Source organism: Oncorhynchus mykiss, chromosome 10, assembly GCF_057628025.1.
Source record: "Oncorhynchus mykiss isolate SJ-2025 chromosome 10, ASM5762802v1, whole genome shotgun sequence".
Lineage (NCBI taxonomy): Eukaryota > Metazoa > Chordata > Actinopteri > Salmoniformes > Salmonidae > Oncorhynchus > Oncorhynchus mykiss.
Genome location: NC_143031.1, coordinates 56,289,074 through 56,306,082, shown reverse-complemented (window position 1 = coordinate 56,306,082; position 17,009 = coordinate 56,289,074). Strand labels below are relative to the sequence as shown.

At 41.7% G+C, this 17,009-nt stretch overlaps 1 protein-coding gene across 1 annotated transcript; it reads left to right on the top strand.

Moving 5' to 3' along the window:
- Positions 1-7,494: 7,494 nt before the first annotated feature.
- Positions 7,495-11,204, top strand: sfrp2 (secreted frizzled-related protein 2). Its single transcript, XM_021619109.3, has 3 exons — positions 7,495-8,821; positions 9,521-9,601; positions 9,728-11,204. The coding sequence occupies exons 1-3, from the start codon at positions 8,326-8,328 to the stop codon at positions 10,030-10,032; spliced, it is 882 nt and encodes a 293-aa protein (XP_021474784.1). The 5' UTR covers positions 7,495-8,325; the 3' UTR covers positions 10,033-11,204.
- The last annotated feature ends 5,805 nt before the right edge of the window (positions 11,205-17,009 follow it).

Here is a 17,009-nt window from a genome sequence, read left to right as displayed (position 1 = left end):
CGTAAGGCTAGTCAGCAAGAGCATGTGGTTTGAATTTCAAAACCACAAAATGTGTTGGTTAAATTTACCAACGCAGAACATTTATGACCATTTCTATGGTAGTCATAATGGTTGAGTTTTATCTGTGTGTCCCAACGTGCCTCGCTGGCGAGTTACTCATCTGCCAAAAATGTGTAGCGCCCAACACCTACGTTTTATTTGATCCCAACACAAAAACACTTTTCCAGCTCGTCTGAAAGGGGAAGACCTCATGTGTATTAACACAGTCATTCATGTAGACATTGTGCCTGTTCAGTTGAAGTAGCTGAACCCTTTATGGTTCTAGGTAAAACCCTTTCACCCACAAAGAACCATTTTGGAAGCCTTTATTCTATATATAAAATGGAACACTTTTCATCCGGGGGGGTTCTCCAAAACAGTCTCCATGGAAAATGTTTTTACCTAGAATCATTACGGGTTGTTCTACAGGGACAAACCTGAAGAAGCCTTTTTTTTGTACCAAGCTGCTGACTTTGACTCACAGTATACAAAACTAACATAATGTTTAAACATTAAAACATTTCCATGACATAGACTGACCAGGTAAAAGCCACGATCCCTTATTAATGTCACTTCAATTCACTTCAAATCAGTGTGGAGGGGAGGAGACAGCTTAAATAAGGATTTTTAACAAGCCTTGACAAGTCAGACATGGATTGTATGTGTGCCATTCAGAGGGTGAATGGGCAAGACACAAAATGCAAGTGCCTTTGAACAGGGTATGGTGGGTTTTCATGCACAACCGTGTGTATCAAGAATGGTCAACCACACAAAGGACATCCAGCGAACTTGACACAACTGTGGGAAACATTGGAGTCAACATGGGCCAGCATCCCTGTGGAACTCAATATTAGGAAGGTGTTCCTAATGATTGGTATAGTCAGTGTATATAAACACAGCAAAAAAATAAACTGCCCTTTTTCAGGACCCTGACTTTCAAAGATAATTAGTAAAAATCCAAATAACTTCACAGATCCTCCATTGTAAAGGGTTTAAACTTGTTTCCCATGCTTGTTCAATGAACCATAAACAATTAATGAACATGCACCTGTGGAACGGGGGTTGACACTAACAGCTTACAGACTGTAGGCAATTAAGGTCACAGTTATGAAAACTAAGGACACTAAAGAGGCCTTTCTACTGACTCTGAAAAAAACCAAAAGAAGGATGCCCAGGGTCCCTGCTCATCAGCATGAACGTGCCTTAGGCATTCTGCAAGGAGGCATGAGGACTGCAGATGTGGCTGGACCAGACAGGCCTGGCAAAAAGTGCTCTTCACTGACGAGTCACGGTTTTGTCTCACCAGGGGTGATGGTCGGATTCGCGTTTATCGTCGTAGGAATGAACGTTACACCGAGGCCTGTACTCTGGAGTGCGATCGATTTGGAGGTGGAGGGTCCGTCATGGTCTGGGGCTGTGTGTCACAGCATCATCGGACTGAGCTTGTTGTCATTACAGGCAATCTCAACACTGTGCGTTACAGGGAAGACATCCTCCTCCCTCATGTGGTACCCTTCCAGCAGGCTCATCCGGACATGACCCTCCAGCATGACAATGCCACCAGCCATACTTCTCGTTCTGTACGTGATTTCCTGCAAGACAGGAATTTCAGTGTTCTTCCATGACCAGCGAAGAGCCCGGATCTCAATCCCATTGAGCATGTCTGGGACCTGTTGGATCGGAGGGTGAGGCCTAGGGCCATTCCCCCCAGAAATGTCCGGGAACTTGCAGGTGCCTTAGTGGAAGAGTGGGGTAACATCTCACAGCAAGAACTGGGAAATCTGGTGCAGTCCATGAGGAGGAGATGCACTGCAGTACTTAATGCAGCTGGTGGCCACACCAGATACTAACTGTTACTTTGATTTTCACCCCCCCCCCCCTTGACCAGGGACACATTATTACATTTCTGTTTGTCACATGTCTGTGGAACTTATTCAGTTGCTGTCTCAGTTGTTGAATCTTATGTTCATACAAATATTTACACATGTTAAGTTTGATGAAAATATCCTCAGTTGACAGTGAGAGGACATTTCTTTTTTTTGTTGCTGAGTTTATGTAGATATTGTTGAATTTGAGCATTGTACAGATGTGTAGATCTAGTTGAAGTAGAAGCTGGACAGGGCCATAGCTCTTGGCTAGTGTTCATCTGATTATTACCCCCCCCCCCCCCCCCCCCCTTAGCCTGAGAGTTGACTGTGTCACAGCTGCCTGAACCGCCATACTGAAACAATTTTACCTCTCTAATGGGGGCATTTCATGAATTACACTCAGCAAGCATTATCTATATGACTCTCTGGAACTTTAATGAGATTAATACATTTTAGATGTCAAAGTATGCAGAGGGATTACCGCTAATAAGCTCATTAGTACGTGTGGTCCATGTGGACTTCAGTTCATATCCTGGACTATACGTTGATTCTCTGTTGGGGGTCCCTACGTGATAAGTACAGAGTGGAGGTTCTAGTGGAACAGCCTTGTTGATCTCACGAAGCATCGGTCTGTCACTCAGACCATGAATCGTGTCCATACAGTACACTGTGGATCTATAATGTATCTTAGATCTGCAGTGTATGATCTATCTATGATAGATAGTTCCACCCTTCTAAAAAGCCCTTCTCGAAAGCCATTCAACAATTCTTTTGGAACCGTGATTACAATAGAATGTCGTACCTTAATGATGAAAGAGATTCACTGACACTAATCCCAGCTACTATAATTAGAAATATGTCACTAACAACCAAATTATAGTAAACATAGTCCTGACTAGTGAACTCCTTCCCAAATAGAAAACTTTAAAAAAACAAAAAATGTTGGCGTAAAGTGCAGACGGGGAAAAAAAAGCTTTCCGATCAAGGAATAGCGACTTTGATGTAAAAACATGAAAGAGAAATGTAGTTTTACATTCGAGCGGGCCCGATGGTCCAAGCCCCCTTCACACCGCAAGGGACTTTATTGACGCTCGATGAATTGATTCCTCAAAGGCTTCCAGTGGGGTTTGGGTTTCTCTTGAACCCGAGGAAACATTCCCTCACTAATGGCTTGTGACAGTAGTCCGGCCTGCGATTCTCAATAAAAAATGTAAAAAGAGAGGAAGGTAGGGTTTTCCAGCCTACAGATGAGCGAGTCGCTCCAACAAAGCTGCGTCTCATTTTGACACAGCGTCGTAATGAGAACCTGCTGGTACTTGTTCTGGGGAGATGTGGCCCCTTTTAAGCTCAGGTCTAGGAGCAGCTTCCCTATTCCTGACTATAAAGTTGTCAAACTCCAGACTGACCTGAGATCTATGCTTTGTTAGGGTGCATCTCCCTTGGCTATGGAGGACAAATATGGGCCAACACAGATTGTGCTGATTTGTATGACACCGTTATGCTGTTTGGGGTTCTTGGTTGCAGGGTACACCGCTTTACATCACACTTGTGGTGTGAATAGCAATTCTGGGGTTTTGTGGAACATTGCAATGTCGGTGACACAATCTACTTGGCACAGGGGAGCCCGACAGTTGTGGTTGGAGGTGTGGGGATCACACTAAGAATCTTTTAAAAAGCTCACTTGAAAATGACTTCTCTTTTACTTGAGGCTTTTTACATTAGACGCTCTTATCCAGAACAATTAGGGTTAAGTGCAGAGGACATCCACAGTTTTTTCACCTAGTCGGCTGGGGGATTCAAATCAGAGACATTTCGATTACTGGCCCAACACTCTTAACTGCTAGGCTGAATTATTAAAACCCAAACACAATATGTGCTTTTCCTTTCGCCTAGGTCATTTCAATCTGACATGGGCTTTGTCTCTGGTGCTTTTGATGAGGTTTAGGGTGATGTACAGGCAGTGTGTGGTGTTCTGTGCACAGTGGCGTGTATTCATTGGTGCTAAGGGAAGCCAGGCTTCCCCAAAAAATTGACCAAGAAAAATAGGAAACACATTATTGTATATATCTTTCGTGTCTGTGTTTCATAATTTTCAAGCATCCGAGCGAGCGAAACAGCGCCCCTCTGTCTCTGTATGTCTAGCCCATCTATCTGATGCTGTCGGGTCAAAAAGAGTATGACATTGTTGCTGTCCGTAGAATTGAACGCAAGGGAAGCCAGAGAGCATTTGGTCTCCCTTGATAATTAAAATAAAATGATAGTTTAGCTCAACGTTGATTGGCTGAGCGAGCTCAACTGTGAATGGTCTTAGCAGACCAAAAAAAAAAGTTTTAAGGGAAGACAGTTTGGATTTGGCTTCACATCAATGACATCAAAAGCAAATTGTCAAAAAACATGAATCGTTGCATCTCATGGTGTCATTGTCCTCCGGTAGCTAGCTAGATAAAATTGTCCCTTTCCAAAATTAGCCATGGATGGAGATAACGATTTGGTTTTAATTAATTCTCCGCACTGGCCAGTGATTTATATAACTGCGATCCAACCAACCATAAATTCATACATTGTGCCCGTAATGTTAACATTGTTATCCATGAAGGACGTAGACTAGCGACAAGCATTTTAGCCAGGTAGCCTAGGAGGACAACAGATACTATGCATGTAACGTTACTGTATGACCAAGTCACAGACCGTTTTGGCAACATGAAGGAGAGGATGGCATTGGCGTTTCTCTGCAAGTAGGGTGAGTCAACATTTTTTCTGCTCCCGCGAGCGCACGCACACACATCAGTACCATGGACAGCCACATCATATTTAGCTTGCATTGTTTGGACTAAACAGTTTTTGGTATCTTTTTAATTATCACTGTATTAGGTGATTTAATCATTTTAATCCTGAAGTTAAAATGGTTCTGGTGTTTTCTTAGCGACTTGCGGTAACACTCCGTGGTTCGAAATCAATAGTAGTTAGAAAATGACGGAAACATTTAAGTTGCTTGACCATGCTGTAGGTCATGTAACTGTTTGTTACATGCAATAGGCTTCGTGGACTTCACTGGACAGATGCTGCTCTCCGGTTTTGTGATGAAACAAAGGTGTGGTTGAATGTATTCTGCCACTGTATCTTCTTATTGTCTCGGCCTTAGGCCTACAGTATATATCACGGTGGCAAGGCATATGACCTAATAGGTTATAGAGAAAACAACGCAATTATCATACAGGTTGTAATATGGCTTTCTTTTCTGGCCTCCCCAGTGATTTTACCCACTCCCCGTGGGCCTGTGAGCCTCAACGCATTCTACGCCCCTTGGCTTTCCCATTGAATGTGTCCACAACCATTCTCTGGGCCCGTATTCACAAAGCTTCTTAGAGTTGGAGTACACTGATCTAGAATCAGTTTTCCCTTTCCGATCATAATGGATAAGATTATATGGACAGGGGGGGGACCTAATCCTAGGTCAGCACCCCTACTCTGAGATGCTTTGTGAATACAGGCCCTGGGTGTAGCGAGATGTAAAGACTCCCCAGTATAAGCCGGGCTCCCGTTTGTAGCCTTTAGATCACCCCGGTAGCCCAACAGAGGGGATTGTCACTTGAACTATCAAACCTTGGGTTTAAACCGTGTTTAAATAGCTGGGCTCGCTGCGTGGCTTTTAGCCTCAGGACCCTGAGGTTCAAGGGAAGCCCAGTAGTGGGTTAATGGGGCAGTAGTGAGTAAATACGACCTCACAGGTGTCTCCGCAGAAGCTGGAGTCCATTGATCCTCAGACCACTGGGGGGGGGGGGGGGTGCTTTTGATGAGGTTTAGGGTGATGTACATGCAGTTACTCTCGGGGACGTGCGCAGTGGACACTCAGCGAGGAGCGGTCGAAATGTTATTGGAGGATGGTTAAAATGGGAGTGCCTGTAGTCAGTTTGACATTGTCCCAACACACTGGCCTTGCTTTGACAGCGAATGTATATGTTTATGCATTCTAAAATGTGATCCGCCTTCCTGAAATGGGGCGTAATAGGTACAATTATTTGTTACAAATCCATACAAGCCTCTATAAAGAGATGACATGTGTGACTCGGTAGAAGGTATGCCATCTGCTCATGATTCTATGATGACTCGTGCCAGGAGAAATGTAGAAGTATTTTATCATGGCTAGCGAACAATAAAACACCTCATTTAAGGGAATGGGAAAATGCTCAGCTATTCATTTGGACTGAAAGACAGTTTACTCATGCCAAACACTCCTAGTCATTTATAAGATATAAGTTCTGTCTTGTTTTACCACAGAATAAAAATCCCAAACTTTAGGCATTTTCCCAACGGAACCATCCTCTTTATCCCTTCCCGCTGAAAAACTGGCACACATAAAGCTATAAACTTTAATGATGGGTTAAATTCAGACACTGTAAACTACTCTCTGGTTTTCAATTGACTTCCATTCTCCTCCCTCTTTAGCCATTTACTTATATCAACTTCTAAGGCGAACGAAGCGACTGCTGCGCAGACCTGGTTTTCCTTCGAATACTATAAGCATTTGCTTGAGCCGACTGGAGTGCCACTGTACCATGTGGGTGGGATTTGAACCCAGATCTGCTGCTGAGTGGTGCTGGAAGGGGGTCTCGAGAAGTGAAGTCGAGATTGCAAGACCACAGCAAAAATACATATTGCACTTCCTGTCCCAGAAGAAATCTTTAGCGAGGAATCATGTTCATTGGTTTTTCCATCCAAAGGTGGTGAGGGGAGGAGGGGTCAGTTCATGGCTTGTTTGTCATGGATGGCACACGGCTAAAAGGCTTTATGGGCCTCGTAAAACAGCTTTAGGACGTTTGATAGATTACTCCTACAATTTTTTTCCCTTGTGTATTTTATTATCGCGGTTTTGGGTGACGCTATATCGCACCATTGCAATATCACATTCTTCCCTCTGATTCTTTTTTCAATGCAGTATAATTTTTTTCTATAGTAAAAACCCATATAGTACTTGCACATAGGTTGTGTACATTATTGTCATGGTAGGTAACATGTCAACTACAAGGCAATAACATATTTGTGGGACATAGTAGAAGGGAAGTTACAAATCCAATTTGTTCAATCTGTTACAATTCCTGGTGCTTAAGATCCCTGAGTGCATCTTTAACATATCACCCGAATTGCAAAATTCGTATGACATCATACAAATTGCAAAATCCATAAGGTATCACACGAAATGGATGACGTAACACAAAAAATGGGGAACAGTTTTTGCCCGTGACCATCATTTTCAAAACTACTGGCTGAAATTCTACAAAATTTGAGGCCATCTTTAACAAGCAAGAACACATTTTTGTTGCTTTTTATAAAATGTCAAATTCCATAGAACAATGCAATGCACATGCACATTATGTTATTATTGTGTGTGGCTGAAAATCAACATTCTTCTCAGAGTACTAGCTTTCTAGTAAGGAAATGGAGGCTGATCACGTCAACTCCAGCGCTCCCTTTTTACCCATTGATCTAGCTATACTTGTCGGAGCAAAGACTCCTGCGAGCATGAACAACATCAACCTTTAAGATAAAGCTCTCACCATCCTTTTCTTTCTCTTTTTTTCCCCCCAAGGAGAAAGTAGGGCAGGATGTCAAGGCTGAGAAGAACCATTTGGCTGTCTGCAGACCAGACTCCAGTCCAGGGGGTGTTGAGTGGGATGGGAGCCAGACTAGAGCTGCAGCCAAGGGGGGAGATGAAGTTTCACCCCTGGGTCCAATGCGCCAGGCTCTGGTTCTCTCACTGGACTATATTTCACCATGTGGTGTATAAACCTGAGGAATGGGCCAGAAAGTTTAAACCCTGGTAATGATGATAAATTAACACATGGATGAATTGAATTGTGGCACTTTCAATATAGCTCTGCTAACTCCATACTTACTCCCTAAAGACAAGCTGTAGCTCATGGGTTTTAATTAGTAAATGTATTACTATTGTTTCTGGCAGCTTACTCAAAAAAGCATAGGAGACTGGAAAGCCTCAATTTAAGTGATATAGCTCTACCTAGTAAAGAAAAGTGCAAGACATCGTTTTGTAGCGTGTGTGAGGTATTTCTCCCATTCTGCTGGCTTCAATTGCAAATAGGTGTGCTTGGTAGTGAAATAACTTACCATGTAGAGTATATTTTGCTAATATAAGAAATGAAGAACATTGTACAATAGAAAATATCCCAGTGCACTGCCAGTCGAATGTTTACCTGACACCGAGGAGTGAAACTGGACCAATGGATGAGATTACTTCGCGCCCTTGACTCCTCCCAAACATGCCCACAAGAACACCCCATGTTAAACTACTACATATTCAGAACATTGTCAGTGGTCCTCTACTGATGCTGAAGAACACCTGGATGAAGGCATTGCAGCTCGCCGTTTCGATTTAAAAAAAACAACTATTTAGCTAACAACTATGAATTACAACATTCTATCCATAATATGGGCGATAACATTACCTGCGTGCATGGCAATCCACGGATTATACAATTTCGGTCAACCCGAGTTATTCTACAAAAAGAATAACTGCAAACCCATCCCGGCCAATCTTCTCCTGTGCCATGACATCGAATACACCGAGATGCGCCTCCCGAACCTTCTCGGGCACGAGACAATGAACGAGGTTTTGCAGCAAGCCTCTTCGTGGATTCCACTGGTCCAGAAGCAGTGTCACCCCGACACGAGGAAGTTTCTTTGCTCTCTCTTTGCACCGGTCTGTCTGGACGATATGGACGAGCCTATCCAGCCGTGCAGGTCGTTGTGTGAGAGCGTCAAACACGGTTGCGCACCGGTGATGTCCGCGTTCGGGTTCCCGTGGCCAGATATGCTTGACTGCGAGCGCTTCCCGCCCGACAATGACCTGTGTATCCCTCCAGCGGGCATCGATCATTTCATGCCAGTCACCAAAGAAGGTAAAGTATTGGCATAATCCGGCTAGACACTTACAATTTTCACAGAATAAACCTCAAAATCTATTATTTTTTGTAAAACCTGTTTAACTTCCAGTTCTGAAAATAAAATACACGGCTTTATTATGGAAACATAACAAAAAGTACAAGGTTTATCTGATATTTACATAGTACTATATAAAGCAATATTTTACACACACACACACACACACACTACAGCTGCATTCTGTTGGCATTCACCCCCAAAAATATACTGATAAAGTAAAGGCAAAATATGTCTTAGCCTACAATAACATGACACTACTTTAAACGTGAAACGGCCAATGATACATTTGATGTAGGAGCCTAATGAGATCTAAGGCAGTAATGTAACGGAGTCATTTAATAAAACGTAATAGCCATGTTCCTGGAGCTCCATTCCCCCCTGGATTTTCATAAGCCTGAGCATCAGGGTAATAGTGGGGAGTCTTGTGGAATCTCCTTTGGGCAGGACCTGTTTTTACTGGGTTGTTCCCTTAATAAGGGGATGTGTAAACTCCACAGGTTACTCCTGAGATCACCCTCAACAGTGGAATGTGAGAAAGAATGCATTGAATAGCTTTACTATTTAAACTGTAATATGCTGAGTTATGTTACAGTCGATAGAACACCTGTTGAATTTACAGTGGGAGTATAATACATCTGCTCTCGTTTCTCCTGTAGTGCCCAGAGTGTGTGACGCCTGCAAGGAAAATGAGGAAAACGACAATGAAATAGTTGACAACCTGTGCAAAAATGACTTCGGTAAGTCCTATTCCTGAATTCTAACTAAATACAGTCGGCTTATTAGCACTCGCGTTCAAGTCCAACAAATCCAAATCCAAACCTTAACCTCCACCTCTTCCTTTCACCCCTGGCTGCTTTGCGTAGCCCTGAAGATCAAGGTAAAGGAGATCTCCTACATGAACGGCGACACCAAGATCGTGCCCGAGACCAAGAGCAAGACCATCTACAAGCTGAGCGGCGTGACTGAGCGCGACCTGCGCAAGACGGTGCTCTGGCTCAAGGATGGCCTGCAGTGCGTGTGCGACGAGATGAACGACATCAACGCCTCCTACCTGGTCATGGGCCAGAAGATGGATGGCCACCTGGTGATCACCTCGCTCAAGCGCTGGCAGCGGGGCCAGCGTGAGTTCAAGAGGATCTCGCGCAGCATCCGCAAGCTGCAGTGCTAAGGGAAGCAAGACTCTATCTAAACTCTAAGAGCCGGATCTGGTCTGATCCGGATGCAACTAGTTCTCAATCAGTATTGTTAAAAGTCCTGTTCTTAGTACCATGTTTAGCGCTGCCATAGGCTACTTTTCAACAATTTCATGATTTATTAGGATCTCATTTGAGCCATCAATAGTCCTTAAGACAAAGCAAATCACATACACATTACAGTAAAATCAAAGACAAACAGGCCTTACTACACATGTCATGTTGTCTGCATTTTTCAGTGTTTCTGAAAAGATTGAAAATCATTTAGTTACCAGTCATTTTTTCATGATTAAATGCCGTCTGTTAGGCTACACTTATCCAGACTTAATGATGAGGCTGGATACATTTTAGTGCATAGGCTTATCATCAAGTGAGAGGAGAGTGTGTGGTTTCTGTGTGCATGGTGTGATATTGTTCAGATGTCTTCTTTAAGATGATGATAGTGAGACAAAGGTATGTAATGAAATGCAATGTAATGTGCTTTTTCTTTTTTTACATATTCTTTTTCTCAAGCAACGAGAGATAGCTGGCTATATTCTCTGCCTTTTTAGATACTACTTCCAATGTACCCCTGGCATTGGAAGTTCAACGGGCCAGAGCAAGGCCCATATCATTGCAGTGACGACGATCAATTATTTGACCCTCTGCAGTCAATGGACGGTCAACTTTTTGTACATGAGCCTCAATGCTGCACTGTTCCTATTTCCACCACAATTATTGATTATGAAATATGCTTCCGTTTCAAGCTTTGTCACGTAAGTTCCTTTGACATGCCATTTCTGTGTTTTCAATTTTTTAAGACATTTATTCTCACTATGACAGCGTGTCTTAGGTATGTTAACTAAGTATATCAGGATTGTATATTAGTGGTCGATTGTGTTTTCATTTCTTGGGGTGAATGCAAAAAAAAAATGCAGCTGTAGTGTGTGTGTGTGTGTGTGTGTGTGTGTGTAAAATACTGCTTTATATAGTACTCTGTAAATATCAGATAAACCTTGTATTCTTGTACATAGTTTTGGGAGACCGCAGAAGTCGAGACAAGTGTGAATTCAGATGGTGATACGTTTTTAAAAATTACAACACTAAACATATATTTGTATAATATTAATCTGAGAAGTGTGATTCTTATAAATGACCAGTTACTGCATCTTTTGGTCCCTCTTTAATTAAAGGAAACAATTCAAGGAACCTTTTAAAATACAAATCAATGGCATGTTTATTATGTTTGGAACAGATATGAAGTGAAGACCGGAGACCCAGACGCAACCTCTTCAGAACCATTCCAGACCAAGACCCAACATCTTGACAACCAGAGCTAGATTCAGCTTATTGACACTATGACAAGATCCGTTCAAATGTGGAAAGACCCAGACCAACCCTCTTAAAGTATCCATCTTCCTAAACATTAGCATGCCAATACGGCCTCCACATTTAAAGCAAGGTGCCAGGGCAAGAGATGGTACTCAGTCTCATTTATGTGGTGCTACTGTAACATGCGTCCTTTGTCCTGATTTAGTTCACATCCTGATTGTGCCCACATTTGTAGACAGGTGTAGATGATCAAAAAAACACATGGTGATCTGATCTTCTTGACCCCTTGCAGAGGTAGCAGAGCACGCATTGTGTCTGGATATCTCACAAGTGTAGACAGATCTGGACTGTAAAAACATTTACATCATTTTCCGGGTGGCACCATTGTCTTAAAATAAATACATTCATATTATTTTGAAACAATATCTGTCCAATAATTTGCATAGAGAGAGGGATCAAAAAATCTGGCCACAATGCGGAGAAAGTGGACTGATAAAATACACATTTTAATTCCCAAGTATAGACGAAAACCCCATGTGAGCACCAGGTATAAATTGGGCTAGTGATGTTCTGTATCTTGACCACATCATGAGCTGAGACCAAAGACTAGCCAAGACCCAGACCAAACCAATACTTTGGGCACTGAGGCCCTGACCAAAATATCTCTTAGGGTAAAATGTATACAATAATGAAGAGCTCACTTGAGTAATAGCACCATCTGCTGGATATATTTCAAAAGAATACAGCGTGTACTGCATACCTACATGTATTTTCAAACAAATGATTAACGAACAGGGCCAACGTGACAGTTATGGGGATTTTAGTGTTACCACTATCAATTTACAGGTATACATATTTTCAGAATATGTGACCCATGTGGGGATCAAATTCATATTAATAAGAGTTAGGGAAATGAGTATTCAGTTTAGAGAAGGGAATGGTTTAATACAAATACTGACCAATCATGCAGATCCCGAAAGAAGGAAATTATCTCACTACAGTAAATGTCAACAGAAAGTTAGCAAAAATAGATCTTACTACCATGGAAGGAAAATACCTGTCTATTTGTGGAAAAATCACCCTGATGAATTTTAGTCAAATCTTCCAGTTGACCTATTTGCTTAAGGCCCTGCCTATACCTAACTTTTAAAAAAAATACATGAGCAAAGCATTATCCATTTAATTTGGAATTTAAGTCAGCCAAGATTGAACAGGCCTATTGATATAAAGTGCATTTGGAAAGTATTCAGACACCTTGACTATTTCCACATTTTGTTACGTTACAGCCTTATTTTAAAATGTATTAAATACATTTTTTCCTCGTCAATCTACACACAATACCCCATAATTACAAAGCGAAAACAGGTTTGACATTTTTACAAATGTATTATAAATAGACAGAAATACCTTATAGTATTCAGACCTTTTGTTATGAGACTCCAAATTGAGTTTAGCAGCATACTGTTTCCATTGATCATCTTTGATGTTGCTACAGCTTGATTGGAGTCCACCTGTGGTCAATTGAATTCATTGGACATGATTTGGAAAAGCACACACCTGAGACAGGATTGTGTCGAGGCACAGATCTGGGGAAGGGTATCAAAAAATGTCAGCAGCATTGAAGGTCCCCAAGAAAGCAATGGCCTCCATCATTCTTAAATGGAAGAAGTTTGGTACCACCAAGACCCTTCCTAGAGCTGGCCGCCCGGCCAAACTGAGCAATCGGGGGAGAAGGGCATTGGTCAGGGAGGTGACCAAGAACCCAATGGTCACCCTGAAAGAGCTCCAGAGTTCCTCTGTGGAGATGAAAGAACCTACCAGAAGGACAACCATCTCTGCAGCAGTCCACTAATCAGTCCTTTATGGTAGAGTGGCCAGACGGAAGCCACTCTTCAGTAAAAGGCACGACAGCCCGCTTAGTGTTTGCCGAAAAGGCACCTAAAGGACTCTCAGACTATGAGAAACACTGGAGAGACGTGAAAATAGCTGTGCAAGCGGTGCTCCCCATCCAATCTGACAGAGCTTGAGAGGATTTGCAGACAAAAATGGAAGAAACTCCCCAAATACAGAAGTGCCAAGCTTGTAGCATCATAGCCAAGAAGACTCAATGCTGTAATCACGGCCAAAGGTGCTTCCACAAAGTACTGAGTAAAGGGTATGAATACTTATGTAAATGTGATATCAGTTTTTTACATTTTTATTTACTTCTAAAAACCTGTTTTTACTTGTCATTATGGGGTATTGTGTGTAGATTGAGGGAGTAAATAATAAATACAAATAAATATATACACTTTTACAATAAGGCTGCAACGTAACAAAATGTGGAAAAAGTCAGGGGTCTGAATATTTTCCGAATGCACTGTAATGAATATGAATTCGGAGGGCATAAATAATTAAATATTCAAGTATTAGACCCCTCAAAGGCTTCAGTTATACAAAAACTATACCTAAATCCAAACTGGTTCTCTAGCAGATTAGGGACCCCCCCAGTGTTCAAGAATAGCCTTTTCCCCTTCATTCAGATTCGGTTATTTGAAGATGAAGTCTCCAAAATATTGCTATTTCTAAAACAAGCCATAGAAAGTTGGTTGCAATTTCATTTTAATCCACCAGAAAAGACAGAGCAAATAGTACAATAAATATCATGGTTAAACTCAAATATACTAAATGGTTTAAAAAAACAGGATTTGTATTTTTTTTTACAGTATAATATTTGTAAATTATATCATACTTAGGACTGGTGGAGTTGTCACACAAGCAGCTAACAAAACTATTGAAATGTCTGCTCTATCCAAAATTACAACAAACTAATTGCAGAATTTCAGTAAAAATGGAAGAGGCAATTGGATGAGGGAGAAGGTAAGGAACCTGTCTGTCAGCCCTGCATTAAAGACCAAAACAGGTTAAAGAAAATGATAAATCATTTCATTTCAGGACCCTGACTCAGTTACAGCTGTGCCATACAGGTAGCAAAATATTGTAGTTGGTTAGAAATTTTTGATGTACCGATGCAATGGTACATGGTTTAGGAACTGATACACAATATGACGCTGGATTCAAAATTTACGAGTTTTTCTATTTAAATTATACCAAATTCTTGCAACCAGTAGAATGTTTATATATATAGTTGAAGTTGGAAGTTTACATACACTTAGGTTGGTGTCATTAAAACTTGTTTTTCAACCACTCCACAAATTTCTTGTTAACAAACTATAGTTTTGGCAAGTCGGTTAGGATATCTACTTTGTGCATGACATAAGTTATTTTTCCAATAATTGTTAAAACAGATTATTTCACTTATAATTCATTGTATCATAATTCCAGTGGGTCAGAAGTTCACATACACTAAATTGACTGTGCCTTTAAACAGCTTGGAAAATTCCAGAAAATAATGTCATGGCTTTAGAAGCTTCTGATAGGCTAATTGACATCATCTGAGTCAATTGGAGGTGTACCTGTGGATGTATATCAAGGCCCACCTTACAACTCAGTGCCTCTTTGCTTGACATCATGGGAAAATCAAAAGAAATCAGCCAAGATCTAAGAAAAACAATTGTAGACCTCCACAAGCCTGGTTGATCCTTGGGAGCAATTTCCAAACGCCTGAAGGTACTACGTTAATCTGTACAAACAATAGTACGCAAGTATAAACACCATGGGACCATGCAGCCATCATACCACTCAGGAAGTAGAGGTGTTTTGTCTCCTAGAGATTAACGTACTTTGGTGCGAAAAGTGCAAATCAATCCCAGAACAACAGCAAAGGACCTTGTGAAGATGCTGAAGGAAACAGGTACAAAAGTATCTATATCCACAGTAAAACAAGTCCTATATCGACATAACCTGAAATGCTGCTCAGCAAGGAAGAAGCCACTGCTCCAAAACCGCCATAAAAAAAGCTGGCTTGCAACTGCACATGGGGACAAAGATTGTACTTTTTGGAGAAATGTCCTCTGGTCTGATGAAAAATAAAACTGTTTGGCCAGAATGCCCAACCATCGTTACGTTTGGAGGAAAACGGGGGATGCTTGCAAGCCGAAGAACACCATCCCTACTCTGAAGCACGGGGGTGGCAGCATCATGTTGTGGGGGTGCTTTGTTGCAGGAGGGATTGGTGCACTTCACAAAATAGATGGCATCATGAAGTAGGAAAATTGTGTGGATATATTGAAGCAACATCTCAAGACATCAGTCAAGAAGTTAATGCTTGGTCGCAAATGGGTCTTCCAAATGGACAATGACTTCCATACTTCCAAAGTTGTGTCAAAATAGCTTAAGGACAACCAAGTCAAGGTATTGGAGTGGCCATCACAAAGCCCTGACCTCAATTCTATAGAAAATGTGTGAGCAGATTTGAAAAAGTGTGTGCGAGCATGGAGGCCTACAAACCTGACTCAGTTACACCAGCTGTCAGGAGGGATGGGACAAAATTCACCCATCTTATTGTGGGAAGCTTGTGGAAGGCTACCCAAAATGTTTGACCCAAGTTAAACAATTTAAAGGCAATGCTGCCAAATACTAATTGAGTGTATGTAAACAGACCCACTGGGAAAGTGATGAAAGAAATAAAAGCTGAAAGAAATAATTCTCTCAACTACTTTTCTAACGTTTCACATTCTTAAAATAAAGTGGTGATCCTAACTGACCTAAGATAGGGAATCTTTACTTGGATTAAATGTCAGGAATTGTGAAAAAATTAGTTGAAATGTATTTGGCTGAGGTGTATGTAAACTTCCGACAGTATATATATGGGGGATACAAACATCCCAGTTCTGCCGATTTTGCTGCAAAGAGACAATCATTAGATCACTTCTTTGGTACTGCCCAGATGAAGCATGTTCAGGAATGGTTGAAGAACTGCAACATTTTCCTGGAGCTAATTCTGCAAATACCACTGCTGGGTGATTTAACAAGTCATATTCAATCGATCAATATAATAAAATAAGTCTCAGCCAAAAATGTTTGCTTTATTTACAATCTGTAGAAACTGTGAGACTAGAAAAGTTCAGAACTTTTATGAAACAGCACAGTTTAAAAATATATGGCAAATAGAAATCAAAACTGGATGGTGTTCAGAGATAGATGGGAGGGGTGAGGGAAGCGCTGAAGGGTGGGACTAAAAAGAACAAAACAAGATGACTAATGTGTCCATAAAATGTATATAGTGTGTATCAGCAGGAAGTCAAAGCCTACATATTGTTGTCCATTAGTCTTCTCCAATTTGGGGAGGGATGGGGAGGACAGCCGAAAGGGAGGAGGTCAGAGAACTGGCAGTGTGGTGCCAGGACAACAATCTCTCCCTCAGTGTGAGCAATACAAAGGAGCTGATCGTGGACTACTGGAAACGTCAGCAGGGCTGTAGTGGAGCGGGTCGAGAGTTTCAAGTTCCTTGGTGTCCACATCACCAACGATCTATCATGGTCCAAACACACCAAGACAGTTGTGAAGAGGGCACGACAAAACCTTTTCCGCCTCAGGAGACTGAAAAGATTTGGCATGGGTCCCCCAGAACCTCAAAAAGTTCTACTGCTGCACCATCGAGAGCATCGTGACTGGTTGCATCAACGCCTGGTATGGCAACTACTCGGCATCTGACCGTAAGGCGCTATAGAGGGTAGTGCGAACGGCCCAGTACATCACT